General features: G+C 48.0%; 1 protein-coding gene across 2 annotated transcripts in view; it reads left to right on the top strand.

Moving 5' to 3' along the window:
- USP32 (ubiquitin specific peptidase 32) overlaps positions 1-17,126 on the top strand; it is a 3,569,419-nt gene that overhangs the window by 1,924,081 nt on the left and 1,628,212 nt on the right. For both annotated transcript variants that reach the window (XM_069615070.1, XM_069615069.1), the window contains exon 19: positions 14,327-14,401. In XM_069615070.1, coding sequence (XP_069471171.1) covers positions 14,327-14,401 — 75 coding nt within the window. The remainder of the gene's footprint in view (positions 1-14,326; positions 14,402-17,126) is intronic.

Here is a 17,126-nt window from a genome sequence, read left to right as displayed (position 1 = left end):
CCAAGCTTATTTTAGAGTTTAATTGGAGGCCATGGTTAGAGTTGGCAGCATGGTTTTTATCTTTTTTCGTTGGTGCATGCAGATCACCTCTACGTGGTGATTTTGTTGGGTTGTCATGATGTCGATATACTTTCAAGTCGAAACCCAACTTTCGAAGGTGATCCGTTGCTTCAAGAAGTGTATCTATCACGGATGATAGTTTGATGTGAAGGTAGACTGAGCCTGTAACATGTTTTTCTCCAAACTCCACAATTTGAATGTCATTCGTAGTTATCAACCTTAAACTGGCTACACAGTAGAACAACTGCAAAATGGCTTTGCGATTTAAGATTAGGTTGTTTTTCTTCCCCAAGAGTCTCGTCAACTTGACGGATCTCGTTCTTCGAGAGGGTTGTGGAGTCTGTCTTTCTTTTTTTATAGGTGTTTTCCTTAAGTTCTGGTGGACGTTCACTTCTTCCTCCTTTGGTGTTTGACTTGTCCAGCCTTTTGCTTGGACCAGGTTGTTGGTTGGGAGGCCCACTTTGTCTTGCCTGTCTAAACTCTGGTCCTCAGCACGGGTGGGAGGCATCTCTGTACTGTTTACCACAGTTTTGACCCAGAGTACTTCTATGTCTTGTCCACTCTTCTCTTTTAAGAACTTCTTCTGGTATAGTCTTTTTCGTTTTTCAGACATAGTCATAAATAAAGGAGAAGGTGAAGTAGATGTCTCGTTCATGGAGGTTCCTTTAGAGCTTGGAGTAGGAGTGACACAACTCTCAACTGAATCTCGATCGACGGGGTTACCGGTTGTGTCTGCCCTCAGGATCAGTTTCAGTGGTGTTCCAGGTTCTGGGATTTCAGACTCTGAGTTTTCAAATGAGTATTCTGAGATGTCCATCAGGTTAATTGAGCCCTCCACCAGGGACGTTGCTAGGGGGGGGCTAAGGGGGCTATAGCCCCTGATCTTTTGGTTGTAGCCCCGGCTAGAGTCTCAGGAGCTACAGCCAAAAGACTAGCTAGCCCCCAGTCCCAACAGTTCCGACATCAGCGTAGCCCCGGGTCTTTTCCAGACCTAGCAACTCCCCTGCCCTCCACATTGGAGCTTGCTGCTGCTGCCATCCTTCTCTGGTCTGTTGACTTCAACACCTCTGTTCCGACTTCAATGTCTTTGTGTATTCAGGTACACCTTGGCTGGAAAAGGACTGGTTTCTTCTCTTCCTGATGACTCTGTCATCTAACGTTAGCAGAGTTACTGTTACTGTTCACCGCTTTTTAGGTCCATGGTTTGGTCCCCCCTAATACTTTTCACATTTTCAGGTATAAAGTATTCCTTTATGTTTTTATCTTGATTCAGTACCAGGGTTTTCTGTGGAACTCCTGTTTGTGAAGTTTGGGAATCTTTTTTTTTTTTTTAGAATTCCCTTTACTTGTCTCTGTTAAGGGGTTAGGTCGTTGGTCATTTGCAATTGTTAGGTCTATCTGACAGTCTATCTGGTGCTTGGTTTTTTTCTTTGAGACCCTTGGAGTGGTGTACAGCGTCTGCGTTGGCTTTACATTTCCCTTCCTCTGGGATGGTTTGCCTCTTTTTTTAGGTGGTTGTGACATTTCTATTAGTTTCCATAGATGTCCCGAATCCTTCCAAAAATTGGAGTTTACTGTTCATTATTGTGATGGTTGAGGTTTGGTCTTTTAGAGTCTCGTGGATTGACTCATACAGCTTAGAGAATGGTGCTAAAGCTATGGTCACTGTTGACATGACTGAAAACAGGTCGGACTTTCTTGTATTTTCACCCGAACCTGGTCACTTAGCCTCCTAGAGGTACGGTTTTTTTCGATGGAGTTGAGTCTCCCATGATTCCAGTGGAGGGTAAATTAGTGAGTGGAATAGTTGTTTTGTTTGGAGGGTCGTGGTTAGATTGGGTCCTCACGTCCATTACACCGTTAGTTCGGTTTCTCGTAGAAGTTTCTCTTATATGTGATATTTGGGAGTTATAACTTTCATGTAATTCGAAGGAGGTGGTTCTACCTTTGTTGTGTAGTGGTGTTCCAGAGTAAATTCTGTTGATTATACAACTGTACTTTTGTCATTTAATGGAACTTTTTACAGTTCCGAATAAACTTGTTTGATTGATTGATTATGACCGCAGGAGTTGTTACGTGTGACTTTGCGTAGTCCTCTCCTGTGTTGGAGTCGCCAGAACCCAGTCTCCCAATCACAGCCGCTGGTTTATCTGGAGGGGTGTTTCTAGTGCATGGGTTCCTTCTAAGATTGTCTACACTCACAACATGAGGATGAATAATGTCACCTTCTAACACCTCATGTGTCTTTTTTCTGGTTTTGTTGCGGTCTGGCGAGGTTGTAAGTAAGGCTGCATTTGGACTTGGTATAGACACCTCTTCCTCCGTCGTCTGCGAGCCCCAGACCAAAGATGGTTGGTCTTTGGTTTTAACCGGTGGTTGCTGATCGACAGGTCTGATGGCTTGATTGATTGTTTTTAATGTCTCCAGGTTCTCTTTTCGCCCAGTGGGGAGAAGTTGAGGAATATTCTCTCGGGCCACGTCGTCAGTTGCCATTTCCAATAACACATCATCTGAGACTTCATGTGCCACCAGTGGTTCGATTTCTGCCGGCTCTTGGATTGATAGCTTTTGTTTGAAGAAGTTTGCCAAGTTACCTGATGACAAAGTTTTTCTTGGAACGATTTTCCTGTATGTTCGAGAGTTGTCGGGCGTTGTAGACTCCTTCACAGGGCAAGTAACAGGAGAAACTCTTTTGAATTGCATCATTTCTTTTCTTCTTTCTTTGACTGAGTAATTAAAACTCGTTTTCCATCCGGCCCCTCTTTTGATTTGTTTCTGTTAGTTGTGAGTGGCTTAGGTTTTGATCTGATCGTTTTCTGGGATTTCTGCTTAAAGCTTTTTTAATTGTTTTTCCCCCTTGGTTTAGATTTGCATCCCATACTAGTTTTTGTCGTTCCTTTGAAGAGTGTTATGTTGGTCAATTTATCCTTGTTCTCTGGTTCTCTTGTTCCCATGCATGGGATTTCTTTGTGAAAAGGTTTGTTCAGTAGATGTTCTTCGCAATCAGAGCACTGAGTGCCGATTTCGAGCAAAGATTCACTCGAGGGAGGGTTACAGTCATGATCAATATCCTCACTTAGGCACGGGTGAGTGCTAGCCAGAGGAGTGGCCGTAGCCAATCTGCATGGTACATGATGTATTTCCGCTGTGACGCTCCTTACAGCTTGAAAATCTGTGGTCTCACAGTCAAAGTATGTTGTTAGTGGTTCCCTGTGTATGCTGCCTGCAGGTAGGTCCTTCTGAGTCTCTGTCAGGTATGGTTGAGTCCCTGGATTCTATGGCTGTAGGCTTCACAGCCCTCCCCTGCTTGTTAGATGTGGTTGATATTTTTTCCATCGCTCCCCCACCCACCTCCTTAGTTAACTCTCTCTCTCTCTCTCTCTCTCTCTCTCTCTCTCTCCCTCTCCCTCTCTCTCTCTCTCTCTCCTCGTCTCCACTTCACCATGCAGTTCTGACCGGTGGTCAGCGGACAGAGAAGCCCCGCATCGCCACTCACATGAAGGGCGTTTTCAACGTTTGCATCAGGTGTATCGTTTTCAACATTCTCAAGCCTTTGTGTGTGGTTAACAGGATTGAGGTATGGGTCCACGGGGCGGTCGACTTGGGGTTTTGGATTCAAAAGACCCCCTGTTAGAGGCTTACCTTCAGGCGTTGATATTAGGCTGGGAGGGTCTGAGTCCAAATCTGAAGTCGGCTCATCACGCCGCCGCCTCAAACTTCTTAGGAGGCGACCTCCCTCCATGTTAAGTATTATATCCGGTGTCGGTCTGAAGACGGCAATCAAATCCTGTGATTGCCCGGATTACCAGGAAACCCAGCAAAACAGCCAAAATTGTGTTCTGCAGACGCCCTTCACACGCAGCGGGCATAACGCTGCATGGGTACGACTGCCTTGTTTTTATCTGCCGCTTCCTGGAGTGGGCAGAGTCAATCCTTAAGGGTGCAGGAGTCAGCCAGCAGAAGAGTCCTTGCAGTGTGCAACTCACATGCGGCTCGTAGCTCGTAGCGGAAAAATCCAGCAAAAACAGTGTTCTGCAGACGCCCTTCACACGCAGCGGGCGTATCTTAATTCAGAAATGTTGTTGAGGTGTATCTTCAGACCCCACTGTTTTTCGCCTCTTGGAGTCCTGCATGCAAGCTACTTTGGGTACGACTTTTTTCATCTGAGACAATAAAGCAAGGATTTTTTTAATAAATAGCGTCCAGAACTATTCCATGACATGCCCGTGGAGGCATAGTGTTAATGCTTTTTTAAAACTCAAGTATAGGATTACCTATTGGAGCAGACAGAATCCTATAAGCGAAGTCTGTAGATGAGTAGGCAGCTTGATGTCGAATACAGAGCCCCAACATCCCCGAAGATTGTTGACTGTGGAACCTAAGCAAGTGTGCCATAAAATGCGCAAGTCATGTGAACTGGAGCTGAGAAGTTTGCGCCCACCTGCGGGAAAGAGTGTGAAAAAAGAGCAGGTTGTGGATGTGCGCACTGACCACTATCCTGTGCGTAATGAGTGGGAGGGATGGCAGATAACATGTGAGGTCTAGGAGAAAGACTGAGCAAAGATTGGCAGTGCAAAGGAGTACCATTGCACACAGGGATGTGAATAAGATACCCAAAGCAAATTGGTGAAACAGAGCCATTAAAGCTTTGTGAAACTGTGGCAAAACCCTGTATGCTGGGAAAGTAATTTGTAAAACAGAGAGTGAACTGAACCATTATTCATTCTTGAAATCCTCCAAGCTAATGTGACTCCTACAGCCCATAGCAAAAAGAACCATTCATTGTTCTTGGTTGGAAATGCTTTTGTAAAGCTTGGGGGTGACCGTAACAATTTTGCAGCAAACTAAACCATTATTTCCTGCTTGATATTCTTACTGTGGAAAGTGAACATTTATGCCCAAGTGAACTGAAGCATTACCCAATTTTTGAAACGCTATAGATTGTAAATTGTAAAGCCCAGACATGGTGTGCCAGAAATAGTTGGACCACTGGACATGATTCAAACCGAAGATTTGTATTACCTTAATGAGAACCTGCCTCATCTGATCATACTGCTATCAGGTGGCCCCCTTTATACAACTGAAAATTTTAGGTGCTCGTCAGGATGTCTCATCAACATAAAAAGGTCTGTCCTCAGTCCGAAACCCAGTCTAACTGGCCTTACCACTAACCCAAATTATAAAAACTAAAGCAACTGCCTGCTAGGCTTAGGATGTTGTAGCTGACCCCCTTCACGCTCAAAAGATCTCGAAAAGAAATGTTCTTGAGAAGATATTTTGATCAGTGTTCTCTGTGTTTGGCCTCTGTCAACAGTCTCTTGTAAAGTCACTCAGTTTTATGATAGTTCTTGAAAGCACGATTCACTTATCAAGTATTTTATCATGGGCTGGTTTTCCTATCAGTTCTTTATAAACCTAGAAGTTTTACTGAAGCCTAAAATAATTATTTTCTCATTTCCTTTCAAATACCTGTTCCCCCTCCCTTGCCTACCCCCTGCACTTGCCACCAGCTGGGCATACTTTTTACTTATTTTTTTATTTATTCTATTTATCCCATGTCCTGCACTGCCCCCCGCACTTTTCTCATTCCCCCTGACCATGCACTTGCGCGATCTGAATGACACCTGGCCTAGTAAGATCGTTGTCTCTGTCTTCCATCTGTTCCCCCCCCTCCCTTGCCTCGTTGCGCCTTGAAACTCATGTGTATAGGTGCGTTATAAATGCCAGATCATATCATATATATATGTGAGGACAGGTTTATTCTCAGTCCCCTCTATATGTTCGCCTTAGTTTCTGTGGGTTTGGCAACTAGCATTCTCCTAAACTTTGCCACGTTTGCATATCCCTGGTTCTTGTGTTTCCCAGTGTTCATTGCGGAGCTCGACCATCCATCTCCCTTTCTAATGCCCAACTGTGTACCTGATACTATGCAGTGTTCTCTCCAGGGAGAGTTGGTGGCTCTGGTGGCGGTTGACTCTCTTGCGTCAAGCTGCTTGCTTTCTGTCGTTCTCCTGTGGCAGCCTTCTCTGTGGCTCACCGTTACCTCAATCTTTGATTTCCTCCAGGACCAGCCTTCTCATGGATTCGTTGGTGCTTCCGTTAGCCTTATCCGGCATCGGCCTTCTAGTGGGCTCGCCAGTCTTTCTCATTTTTTTCTCTGGTAGCAACCTTCTTGTGGGCTTACTGTGTCTCTACTTCCTCTGTCGGCAACTCTCTGGACGAAAGTGGAGAACCTTGTTTGGTTGGCGCTCCTGGGCACAATGGCGTTCAACAGGCTGCTTGCCCCCACTATGTACACTCTGTGGTCCCACCTCCAGGCAGTCCTGGTCCCGCACGATAACGGGGATGTCCACTCTGCATGCCACAACCCCATCTGAGGACTCTGTCATCTGGTCTTATTTTCCTCCAGGTGAGAATCCAAAGGGTCTTTATGTGGGTTTCTGAAATGACAGCCAAAGGTCTGTTGCTTATAGGACTGCTAAGTTGAGTTGGGGGTCAGCATTAATGTTAGACAAAAAACAGGCTTTTTCACTTTGACAACCTCTTCAGCTCCCATATACGCAGTGAACACAGGATTTGGATGAGATCTTGAGAAATAATGGAAGTCCCCTAAGGGGTAGTCACTCCCACTGAGATCCCTCTTGCCCAAACTCCTAGGGAGGCTCTTGCTTGGCGGGCTCACATTTCTAGTCCCAATAGAAGTGTCCCTCGCTTGGGGAGAAGGGATGAAAACCCTCAATTCCTCACATAGAGCAAATCAATGTTGACTCTGTGTTGGGAGAGAGATTTTTAAAACCCAGAGTGATGTGGGCGTGGTTAGGAGTGCCAGCGATGCAGAAACTCCTCTAAAAGCCTCCATGCGGAGTCCCGGGGAAAGAAGCAATAACCCTGGGTACAAGCGAGGATCAAACGCGAGAAGCAGATCCTATGTGAGGGGAAGGTCCTGGGAAGGAGCGGAGTAGCGGACCGACACAGAAATCCAGCGTCCCGTTGAATTACAGCCATTGGAAGCTCCGGCTGGAGCCTCCGGAAGTGACAGCTAAGATAGTGGCCACCATCGGATACAGCAAAGCTGTCTGGGCCTGAGGTGGCACTCAGCTGGTGGTGGCCTGTAAGACCCGGGAACCCGTCAGGCGCTCCCCATTTCCATCTGCAGCATGGCCCGCTGCCCTGGCGATGGGTGGCCTGGATGGGCACAAGGGGTGTCCAAGGCAAGAGACTCCCCAGAGGGTCTGGGAGCTGCCCCAGGCGAGACACCGCCTGAGTGCGCCCCTGGACTCCAGTGGGTGGCCTGAAGTGAAGCTGTGCGGCCGTCGAGGTGACGAAAGGAGAGCATGACCCCCCCAGAGCATCCTTATTACTGAGACATCGTGTCCAGGTGAGCAGGGGTGGCCTGGAACGCGCTGGAATGGTGGAGGCTCTGGTGCTGGAACTTTGCAAGCAGCCAGAGGCACAGCACGTTGGGAGCTCCCCCTATCTGCCATCTCCTCCCCACTCCCAGATGCAAGCTCATTAGCCTTTTGAACTGCCTTGCGACCCGGGGGGGGCCTAAGGGGTGAAGGAGGTTGGTCTGATACAGCAGGGGAGCCCACAGGGATGCGCGCCACCCCAGCAGTACAGTGCACGCAGGGAAGCTGGGACCCTGGGTTGGAGTAATCCAAAGCACCGCTGGAGGTCCTGGAGTAGCGGATACGCAGTCTTTAACACCAGAGCAAAAGAGGACATACAATCATGTATGTTGAAAATCAAAGCAGAATTTAGGAACTGTATGGTGGAGTTCTCGGGGGAAGGTGGAACGCTTAAAGTGCCGGAACACAGAAGTGGAGCAGAAGCTGGGGGAGATTGAGGATCAAACCTAGGAGCAGGCAAAGACAATCGTGGACCTGCAGCACCGAATCCTGTGACTAGGAGAGAGTGAGGCCATGGCAGTTAAACAGGAACTGCCTGGAAAACAGGCCGAAGAGAAATAATCTTTGAAACAAAGGGTTGCCAGCTTCAATCCCAGACCAGGCCATGCGAGAATACATTGGTAAGGTCTTCCAGATACTCCTGTCGCACCATGATAAAGCCACTCTGCTGTTGGACCGCACCCATAGACTGCAAGGGAGAAGAATGTCCTCATCCAACCATTAGCACTAGCCCCCCCCAGAACCCCTGAGGTGATCACGCAAGTACATTTTTTCACGACCAAACAGGACATCATGGCGGCTGCTTGGGCACAGCCTGAAATACAGTTCCAAGAGCCCGTCCTCCCCACTTTTCCTGGACCTGGCAGTTGCGATGATACAGAAGCAGAGAGCCGTCCGGCCGCTGACCACCACCCTGCAAGATAAGAGCATTTGCTATACATTTATCTTCCCAGCGACGCTCCGATTTACAATGGAGGGGACTATGCGAGCAATTTGCTCGCTGGAAGAGACAGAAGATTTATGGGACGCATTTTGCCCTGATGCAAGCAAGGAATCCCCTTGTCATTCCCTGCCCTCACAGGGGGAAGACCCTAAGCCTTGATGTACCCAGTGGTCAACGATGTGAAAGGTGAGAAGACCAGGAGCCCTTCCGAAGCGCAAATGGCTTCCGACCCGACTCGGCCCTGAGCGGACGCAGCCTGGAAAAGCATCCATAATCTGACTGACCTTAGACAGAGGTAGCTGATGAGCGACCCAGGCCCCGCATTGGCCTTACCTGGACCATGAAAGCGACACTGCTAATTGGTCACATGGGCGAATGCCTCACTTTACTTGCTACACTGTTTGTTTTGGTTCAATTTTGGTTTCTTGTTTGCAAATACAGGTTGCGCCAGTGGCACACAAAACACTTTAAGCCTGATGGGGGCTGACCCCCCAAACCCCACTTCAGAGGATGACTTGGAGCCACTCAACGACCCTCCTTCACCAAAAGTTGGGCTTTGTGACGCCGAACATAAAAGGCTTGAATGTGCCAGCCAAGCAGAAATCGATCCTGCAGAGACTAAGAGACCTGAACTGCTCAGTGGCATTTCTGCAGGAGAGTCACTTGGCCCCACAAGACTCTATCAGAATGCGGAGCAAGCATTTCCCAAAGCAATTCATGGCATCCAGCAGCACGAAGAAGTGAAGAGCTGCCATCCTCCTGGCGAGAGGCGTCCCATTCACTGAACTAGAAGCCCGACAAGGCCTGGGAGGCAGATATGTGTCCATAAAAGGTATGTTATGTGGTCAACTGTACACCCTCATATCGATATACGCCCTGAATGAGAAACAGGAGACCTTCTTGCTGAAGCTGGTGACCGAGCTGGCTTCCTTTGTAAAGGGGCAGATAGCCATACGAGGAGACTTCAATGGGGTACTGGACTCGAATGTGGATAAATCGCCTCCAGAAATGCTGAGGGACATCAAGATCGTGGTGGGGATACTGCACCTGTTTAAAGAGTTAGTGGTTGTTGACATGTGCAGGTTGTTGCATACAGGGGAATGGGACTACACATTTTTCGCATGTGCACTAAACCTCATCCCGTATTAACTGTATGCTTGCTTCCCCCCAGTTGGTTCTCTATCTGGACAACAAAGCTATAGCATCAAGAGTCCTATCAGATCACATGCCAGACCTGCTCGCAATCCGAATCCACAACCCCTCCCACCACGACCATTATGGCGATTATATGACCCAATCCTTAACGATATGGCCCTCCGGGATGACATTGCATAGACCATCAGGAACTACTTCTAGGAGAATGAGAGGGTAGCCACAGTGTGCGAGGCAATGAAGGTGGTCATTAGGGGGGAACTGATTGCCCACGGGGCGGCCTACCATAGGCGGCGCATAACGATCAAGACCCAATTAGAAAGGGAGGTTGCAAAGGCAGAAAGCAAACATGAACGGGGATGATTATCGAAAGCACAGAGAACACTCCAGATCGCCCATAACAAGCTGGAAGCACGTTGCGTGATCGAAACAGCCCCGACCCTCATTGCAACAAAACAGGGGTATAATGCCAAAGCGGAATAAAGCAAATAAGTTCCTAGTTAGAAAGTTTGCAAAAACAAAGTAAAGAAATATAATACTAGGTCTCGGGGATGCTCAGGGGGTAGTACAATATGCGGAGGACACCAAGCTGAAGTTGGCGGACTCTCACCTGCGGAACTATCTCAGCCGTGCCCCGCTCCATAGCAGAACAAAGGCGTTGGATCGCAGAAGCGGCCCTCCTTCACCTTACAGATACTGACAGAGAGGACTTGGATCTGCCCATTACATTAGAGGAGGTAGATGCAGTGATTAGATCCCTGAAAACAAGGGCCCCTGGCCCAGATGACTTTATGGCTTACTTTTACAAAACCTTTACGGCACAGCTGCTGAAGCCCTTAACAGAACTGTTCGGACGGGACAGGTGATGGAAACCATGCAGAACTCCTCAACTATCCTCCTACTAAAGCCTGGTAAAGACCTTTGAGACTGTGCCTCCTACAGGCCAATCACGCTATTAAACATTGATGCAAATGTTACTTGAAAGTCCTGGCCAATAGGCTGGCAGCGATTCTGGTTAATGTGATCGAAGCAGATCAGAACAGCTTTATCGGGGGTAGAACCACAAGGGATAATATCATCCGAGCCGTGAACCTAGTGGAAATCACAACAATGGGCCGCTGTAAGATGATGCTCCTGGCATTAGACGCCACTAAAGCATTCGATAAGGTGGACTGGGCCTTTAATCTAACCCTTGAGGCGTTCCATTTTGGGACAGTTTTCCAGAATATCGCTTTGGCCAACTATCACTCCCCCAAAACATCCCTATGGGTAAACCAAAGACAATCAGGTGCTATACAGCTTACGTGTGCAAGAGGCAGGGTTACCCGCCCTTTCCCTGCTAATTTTTGCCCTTGTAATGAAACCATTTTCTAAGCGGGTCAGGGATAACCCAGCTATTGAAAGGGTAATGGTGGACCAAAAAACGTACAAGCTATCTTTGTATGCGGACGGCGTGATGTTGTCCCTCACCAATGTCCAAACCTCCCAGCGCCAGGCCTTGATTGAACTGGATTCCTTCAGAAGCGCTGCCGGCTTTGCGATTAACTGTCACAAGTCTAGCGCTATGGGGGTGGGTTTAAAGGAAGAGGATGTAAAAGCGCTCCACCCTGGTTGCTCGATTGAGTGGGTAAATGATGCGTTGGGCTATCTTGGTGTTTGGATGCGGCATATCCGAAGGAGCTGTATAAGTGCAATTTCCCAGAGCAATTTAGGGACCTAGAGGCAGATCTAGAAAGGTAGAAAACACAGGAAATCTCACTAATGGGCCGTTGACCGGCCATCAAATTGAACCTGTTGCCAAGTGGGTGGAGCCAGAGCAAGCCAAACTCCTGCTGCACCTCCGCTCCCTGCCATACACCTCCCAACAGGCACAGAAACACTGATCCCAACTTTTCTCCTCCAAGAAAACTACATTAAGGGATTGGGACTGGGCGAGGAGGCGGGCAGGTATCCCATTGGAGTTGGGCGCACACATCCCCATCTTTCAAATCCCGGACTTCACCCCAGGCTTCCAGCCCCCGCTGGTGGTTGCAGGTGGCCTACATCACATTTCAGAACTCTTTGAGAACCGGTCTCCCCTAACCTTTGTAGAATGCCAAAACAAGTTTGCCTTAACGGAGGGCAATCGTTATAGGTATTGCCAGATCACAGATTGGATAGTCCATTCTTGCAGGGGCAACTTGGGAACTATGGACCATTGAACACGCGGTATTAGAGGGCTCACAGGGAGGCTCCACGTCTAAAATCTATAAGCTATTACAGACAGCTATGTGGGCGGATCTCGACCACCCCAAAGAAGAAGGGATGTGGGTGGACATATGGTCACGTAACTACCCTTCCTCACAATGCGTGACCAACAAGGAATGCACCTTTTAAGCTGATATAGAGATGGGATTACCCGCCAACCAGGTTGCACAAGATCAAATGTTCACTAGACCCATCCTGCTGGAGAAAATGCGGAGCAAGCCAGGACTTTCTTGCATATGTGGTGGGGGTGCCCATGGGTGCAGGCCTTTTAGCGACAGGTGACATCTACAATAGAGTCCATAACTCGGGTCCAACTTCCCGATGTAATTCTGCTGGGCGTCCTTGTTCCGGATATGTACCCACGGTCGGGGGTGAGGGCCAAGCCGTTGGCAGCAAAAATTACTTTGCCCGAACCTGCAAGACCCTAGATGGCCCGCTCATTTCCTTCCGAGTGGTGGGCTGAAAACCGGAGACATCTTAGTAGTGGAAAAGTTTACAGCAGCAAAGGAATGGGTTCTACACCGATTCAATGAGATTTGGACTCTGATTTTAGAATATGGCCTTGATTTCCCCACACAAGCGCACACACCTCGGTAAGTGGCACACTTATTTACAAGAGACGGAGTGATTTGGGGCTGACTTGGGGCTGACTTAAGTTGCGGGGGGGTGAAGGGGGAGGAGTAAGTTCCTATGAAACATTGTTTGGCGTTCTCCGTGTTCTTAATGTTTATGTGCTGCTACTATGTTTTCTTTTATGTGCAACCGAACCAAAATAAAGTTGTTAAAAAAAGAAACCCAGAGTTTATAAGCCCAGAATGAGAATAACTACTGTGCATGCTGGAAAACCAGATGAACGGACCAATTATTCACAACTTTAAATACTGCATAGTGGGAAACAGTCTTTAGAGCCAAGAATGAACTGAGAAAACTATTAATTGCATTCAAAACGGTATGCTGGGACACTTGAGTATAAAAGCCCAAAGTACCCTGAAAAACATTTTGCTGCTCGAAACACTACATGCAGGAGCCAAAGCCGTAAAGTCTAGAATTAATGAAGAAACTGTTCATTGTTTGAAACCTTTTATGCTGGAGTACTGGGCTTGAAACTCCAGACGAAAACTGAGCACATTTATAAGTCGGGCCAGCCGCCAGAGAAGACTTAAACCAAAGACGAGAGCCAGCACTAACATGCAGAGAAATCTTACAAATATAGCTTGTACATGTGTAGTTCGTCTTTGATATCATTGACTCCGTCACAAGGAAAATGGGGGCATGGACTAAGAGTACAGTAGGGACTATGGGTCAGTATCTTGTCCTTTTTATTATAATAGATAATGACCTCTCAAGTGCTATTATCCAGTACTCAGGAAATATATTTTATGTGGAAAATGTCTGTTCAATATGTTACTTTGCTTGGGGAAGATGCAGTAAATATAGAGGCTTGTTTTCTGTTGGAGAGGGCATTAATAACTCAAAGGAGAAAGATGGAGGAGTCCGGTAATTAAAAAAAGTCCAAATAAGGTGAAGGGATTTAAGAATCTATATCTTGACGAAAGCCTTAACTTTCATATCGATAAAATCAGGCTAGTCACTGAACGCGAACAAAATATTGATTGGAACCTCAACTTGTTGTACTTGCACTGGGTCAGGAGTTGTCTATTTTACTTTTACATTATCATTTTGAGAGGTGTATGGAAGGGCTTAGGCGTCTCTGAATAGTTTTGCTAGATAAATTGTGCATTTTTCTCCACATTCGACCCTGTCTCACTTTTGCATATGGTGAAAGGTAAGGTCACCAAATGCTGTATCTTGTCGAAGTCCTGTTTCTGTACCATTAAATGATTACGTTCCAGCGCATCAAGTGCCCCACAAGTAATACAGAACAATGCGCTCCGGGCAGCCCAAGGCATTGCTAAAAGAGAACACATCTCTGAGGCCAGAAAACTAGCCCACTGGCTCCCAATAAAAGAAAGGATCTTATTCAAAGCCCTGATACTGACCCACAAGTGCATTCACCTCACTGCTCCTGCATACCTCTCTCAAAGGATACACCCCGTCTCCACTACCAGGTCAACCAGATCACTGTACATCAACATGCTCTCGGTGCCACTAGTAAAAAGAGTAAAAGCGGGTGGATCCAGCTTCCTTTATCTCGCGCCCTCTCACTGGAATGCCCTACCACCCACTATCTGTTGTGAGGCCTCCCTCACCACCTTCCGCAAAACGCTGAAGACTACCCTCTTCCCATAAGGCCAGGCACACCAGCACGAATACTTTTCATGTATACTGTGTTATATGACCAAAAGCAATATCTGTAATAACAGTATGTTTTCCTGTAACATTCACAATGTGTCAACAATCGCTATCATGCCTGTACCATGTAACTAAGTTATTGCAAGTAACAGCACCTCAATGCCCCTGGGCTGCTTGCGCGCTATATAAATGTAAATAAATTTGTTTATAGGTATGTACATTTGACATATAGAAGAATATGATTTTAATTTGTTTTTCCCAGTTCGTAACAAAGACATGAGTTGGCCAGAGGAGATGTCGTTTATTGCAAACAGCAGCAAACTAGACCGACAGAAAGGTAAGCCTACAGGATTAACATAATTTTGCAGGGTATGCATATAGTAATCATTGCATTAATGCCATAGCTCACAGTATAAAATTGTGTGCTATGCTCTCTATTGAAAACAATCTCAATTGCAGATTTGTGCTTCAAAAGTTATTTTGCATAATTTACATTTATTCTTTCTCACTTTATGACAACACATAGATTTCTGCTTTTAATTATTTTATATGTATGGCTGGTTTAATTGTGCTCCCGGTCACCAAGATACCAAAAACCTATCCATCTGAGAGAATTAAAACCCCTAGCTATCTCACTGCTCTTTTGATATTACCCATTCAGTTGCACCATTGTGATTATTGTAATGTAATCTCAACATTTTAATTGGACAATAACTTGGGGAAAAAACAATAAAATCTGAAAGTGCATATTGTTCTTATATCAACTTTTGTATTGTCTGTGACACAGTGTTGGTATGTGCAGAGTATGTATAATATATCATATTGATATGTCTTCTGCTTACACCAGTACTCCTGCATAGTAATACTGCTTTATAATTCAGTTATTAAACACATGTTATTGGGTACTTGCATGCGAGTGATCTGCTTATTAAAATATCCAATGACTGTAACCCCCATGGCTGCCATTTAGGTGTATTTGTAAGTCGTCATTTAGTGGGCTTGTTTTGCTTTTAGTGTATGGCCTTGTTTTCTGTGGCACTCCGCAAAAAGGTTCACTATGGCAAGGTAGTGGTTAAAAGTAAACAACTTATACCAAAATGGCCACCGACTGCTCCTGATCCCGCCGAGCAGACACCGGCATTACACCACCCCCAGAGGAAGCAATCCAGTGATTGGATTGGGAAGTGGCATACCCCCCGGGGAGGATTGACACCCTCCAGGAAGGCGAACAAATTGAAGCGACCCCACCACCGAGGGGCTCGGAGTGCCTTCGCCCGAGGGGGAAGTGCAAAGAGGGACAGAGAAAGCAGAGCCGAAGGCGAGGAGGACCCGACTCCCTGCAATGCCATCCAGGGATCGGCAGACAACTGGGTACAGTGCAAGCCTGCCAAGGGGATCGACAGATCGAAAGGGACCACCAGCACTAGACTAGTCCGGTGGGAACAAACGCCCACTGTGCTCAAAGGAAGGAAGGGGAACGTGCCCGCACAGCGCCAGGCTCGGAGGAGGCAGCCCGAGCAAGGAAATCCCCCCTGCCCCCCCCCCGTACCCAAAGGATTTTGGACAGGAGCCTGATCAGGGAGAGAGGCAGACCCCGGAGGAGTAGGGGCCGCTACGCGGAGGATACCTAAGGACTGTGCTGGGACCCGGGACACCGCAGCGCAGGAACGGGAGGACAGCAGATCACCAGAATTGAAGGAGGAGAGGGAGGTCCCCGACCGCCGACGAGGCCCAACGAAGGAACGCCCCAGAGATGAAACATCCACAGAGAGGAGCGACAGCGCTCAGCAGTGAGCCGTAGGACCAAGGCTCCTGAGCCCTGCATCCCCACTAGCAGGCACAACTGCAACGGGTGGGATGGGAGCTCCACGAGGAGCAGATCCCTCGCACTGGCCCTCCAGGGGCCGAGGAGAGGTCCACATCCATGAGCTCCATCAGCTATTACAGTCCCTCCAGGGGGCGGGGGGCAACCAGGCCCCCAAAAGTAAGGAGTTGAATCACCCCACTGCAGGAGAGGCGCAAGCACCCAAAAGGACCCGGGGGGGGGGGGGGGGGCTTGACGACACTCCTCAAGAGGCGGAGAAAACGTGACCAACAGTCCAGAGCCGATCCTGGTCGCCCTTGGCTAGCCTGGGAGACAGACGGATAAGGGACACTCCATACCGGGCCAATCCTCAGCAGTGGGCAAGTAGAAAAAGGCCAAGCCATAAGACTAGGGGTGCAGAGGTGCAGAGGAGGAGGAGGAGGAGGATACGGATTTGGGGGTGGGGGGGTAACCCCTGAGTAAAGAGAAGGAGGGCAACGGAAGGCTCTCGGCATATCAGGAAGGGAACCCAACACGGATAAAACTACAGTGAAGCTACCGGTCAAAAAGGCCATCTGCGTAGCCTGGAGGAAGGTGCCCTACAGCAGCGGGGAAGAGCGGGACGGACCTAGGAGGACCAGTGGACAAGGAAACTGTGTGGTACTGGTGGGGCACCTAGTTTATCACAAGGCATTCATGTTGGGCCCTGGGGTTGGGGAGCAGGCTCTGGGGCCTCAATCAAACCAACACTGCAGAGAAAAGACAGGCAGGAAAGCCCTAACCCGACCAGAGAGGATCCCACGACCACCGCACAGGGGAGATACGGGAGCGAACCCTTAAGGGTGCGGCAACACCATACTAAGGTCTGCACTAAAGATGCACTTCGTTGTGCCCCCCCAGTGTCCTCCAAGGCCAAATCATGCCTGGCGAAAGCAGGCACAGCCGGGGGTGAGACCCTGCGTACTCTCCCCAACATGTGGCCGGCGCTCGAACCGCGAGAGCAGGGCAGAGGAGGAGCAGAAAGGCAGAGGGAGAGAGTGGACCAGGAGGTAGAAGAGATCAGCTCCCTCATGACGAAACAAGCCTTTCAAGGAGAAATACAAGCACTGCAAACCTCCCTAGCCAAAACCTTTCAGGAACAGTTCCAATTAATGAGAACAGACCTAAACTCGGCACTAAAGGAAATGAAACACGAGGTGGGCCAGCTAGGAGAGGGCACGTACCTCCTGGAAAGGGGCCTCCAAGAATTAGATAGAGA

Source organism: Ambystoma mexicanum, chromosome 9 (assembly GCF_040938575.1).
Source record: "Ambystoma mexicanum isolate Mex_15411 chromosome 9, UKY_AmexF1_1, whole genome shotgun sequence".
Lineage (NCBI taxonomy): Eukaryota > Metazoa > Chordata > Amphibia > Caudata > Ambystomatidae > Ambystoma > Ambystoma mexicanum.
Note: the sequence above shows the minus strand (reverse complement) of the source record. Positions and strands in the feature narration are given on the sequence as shown.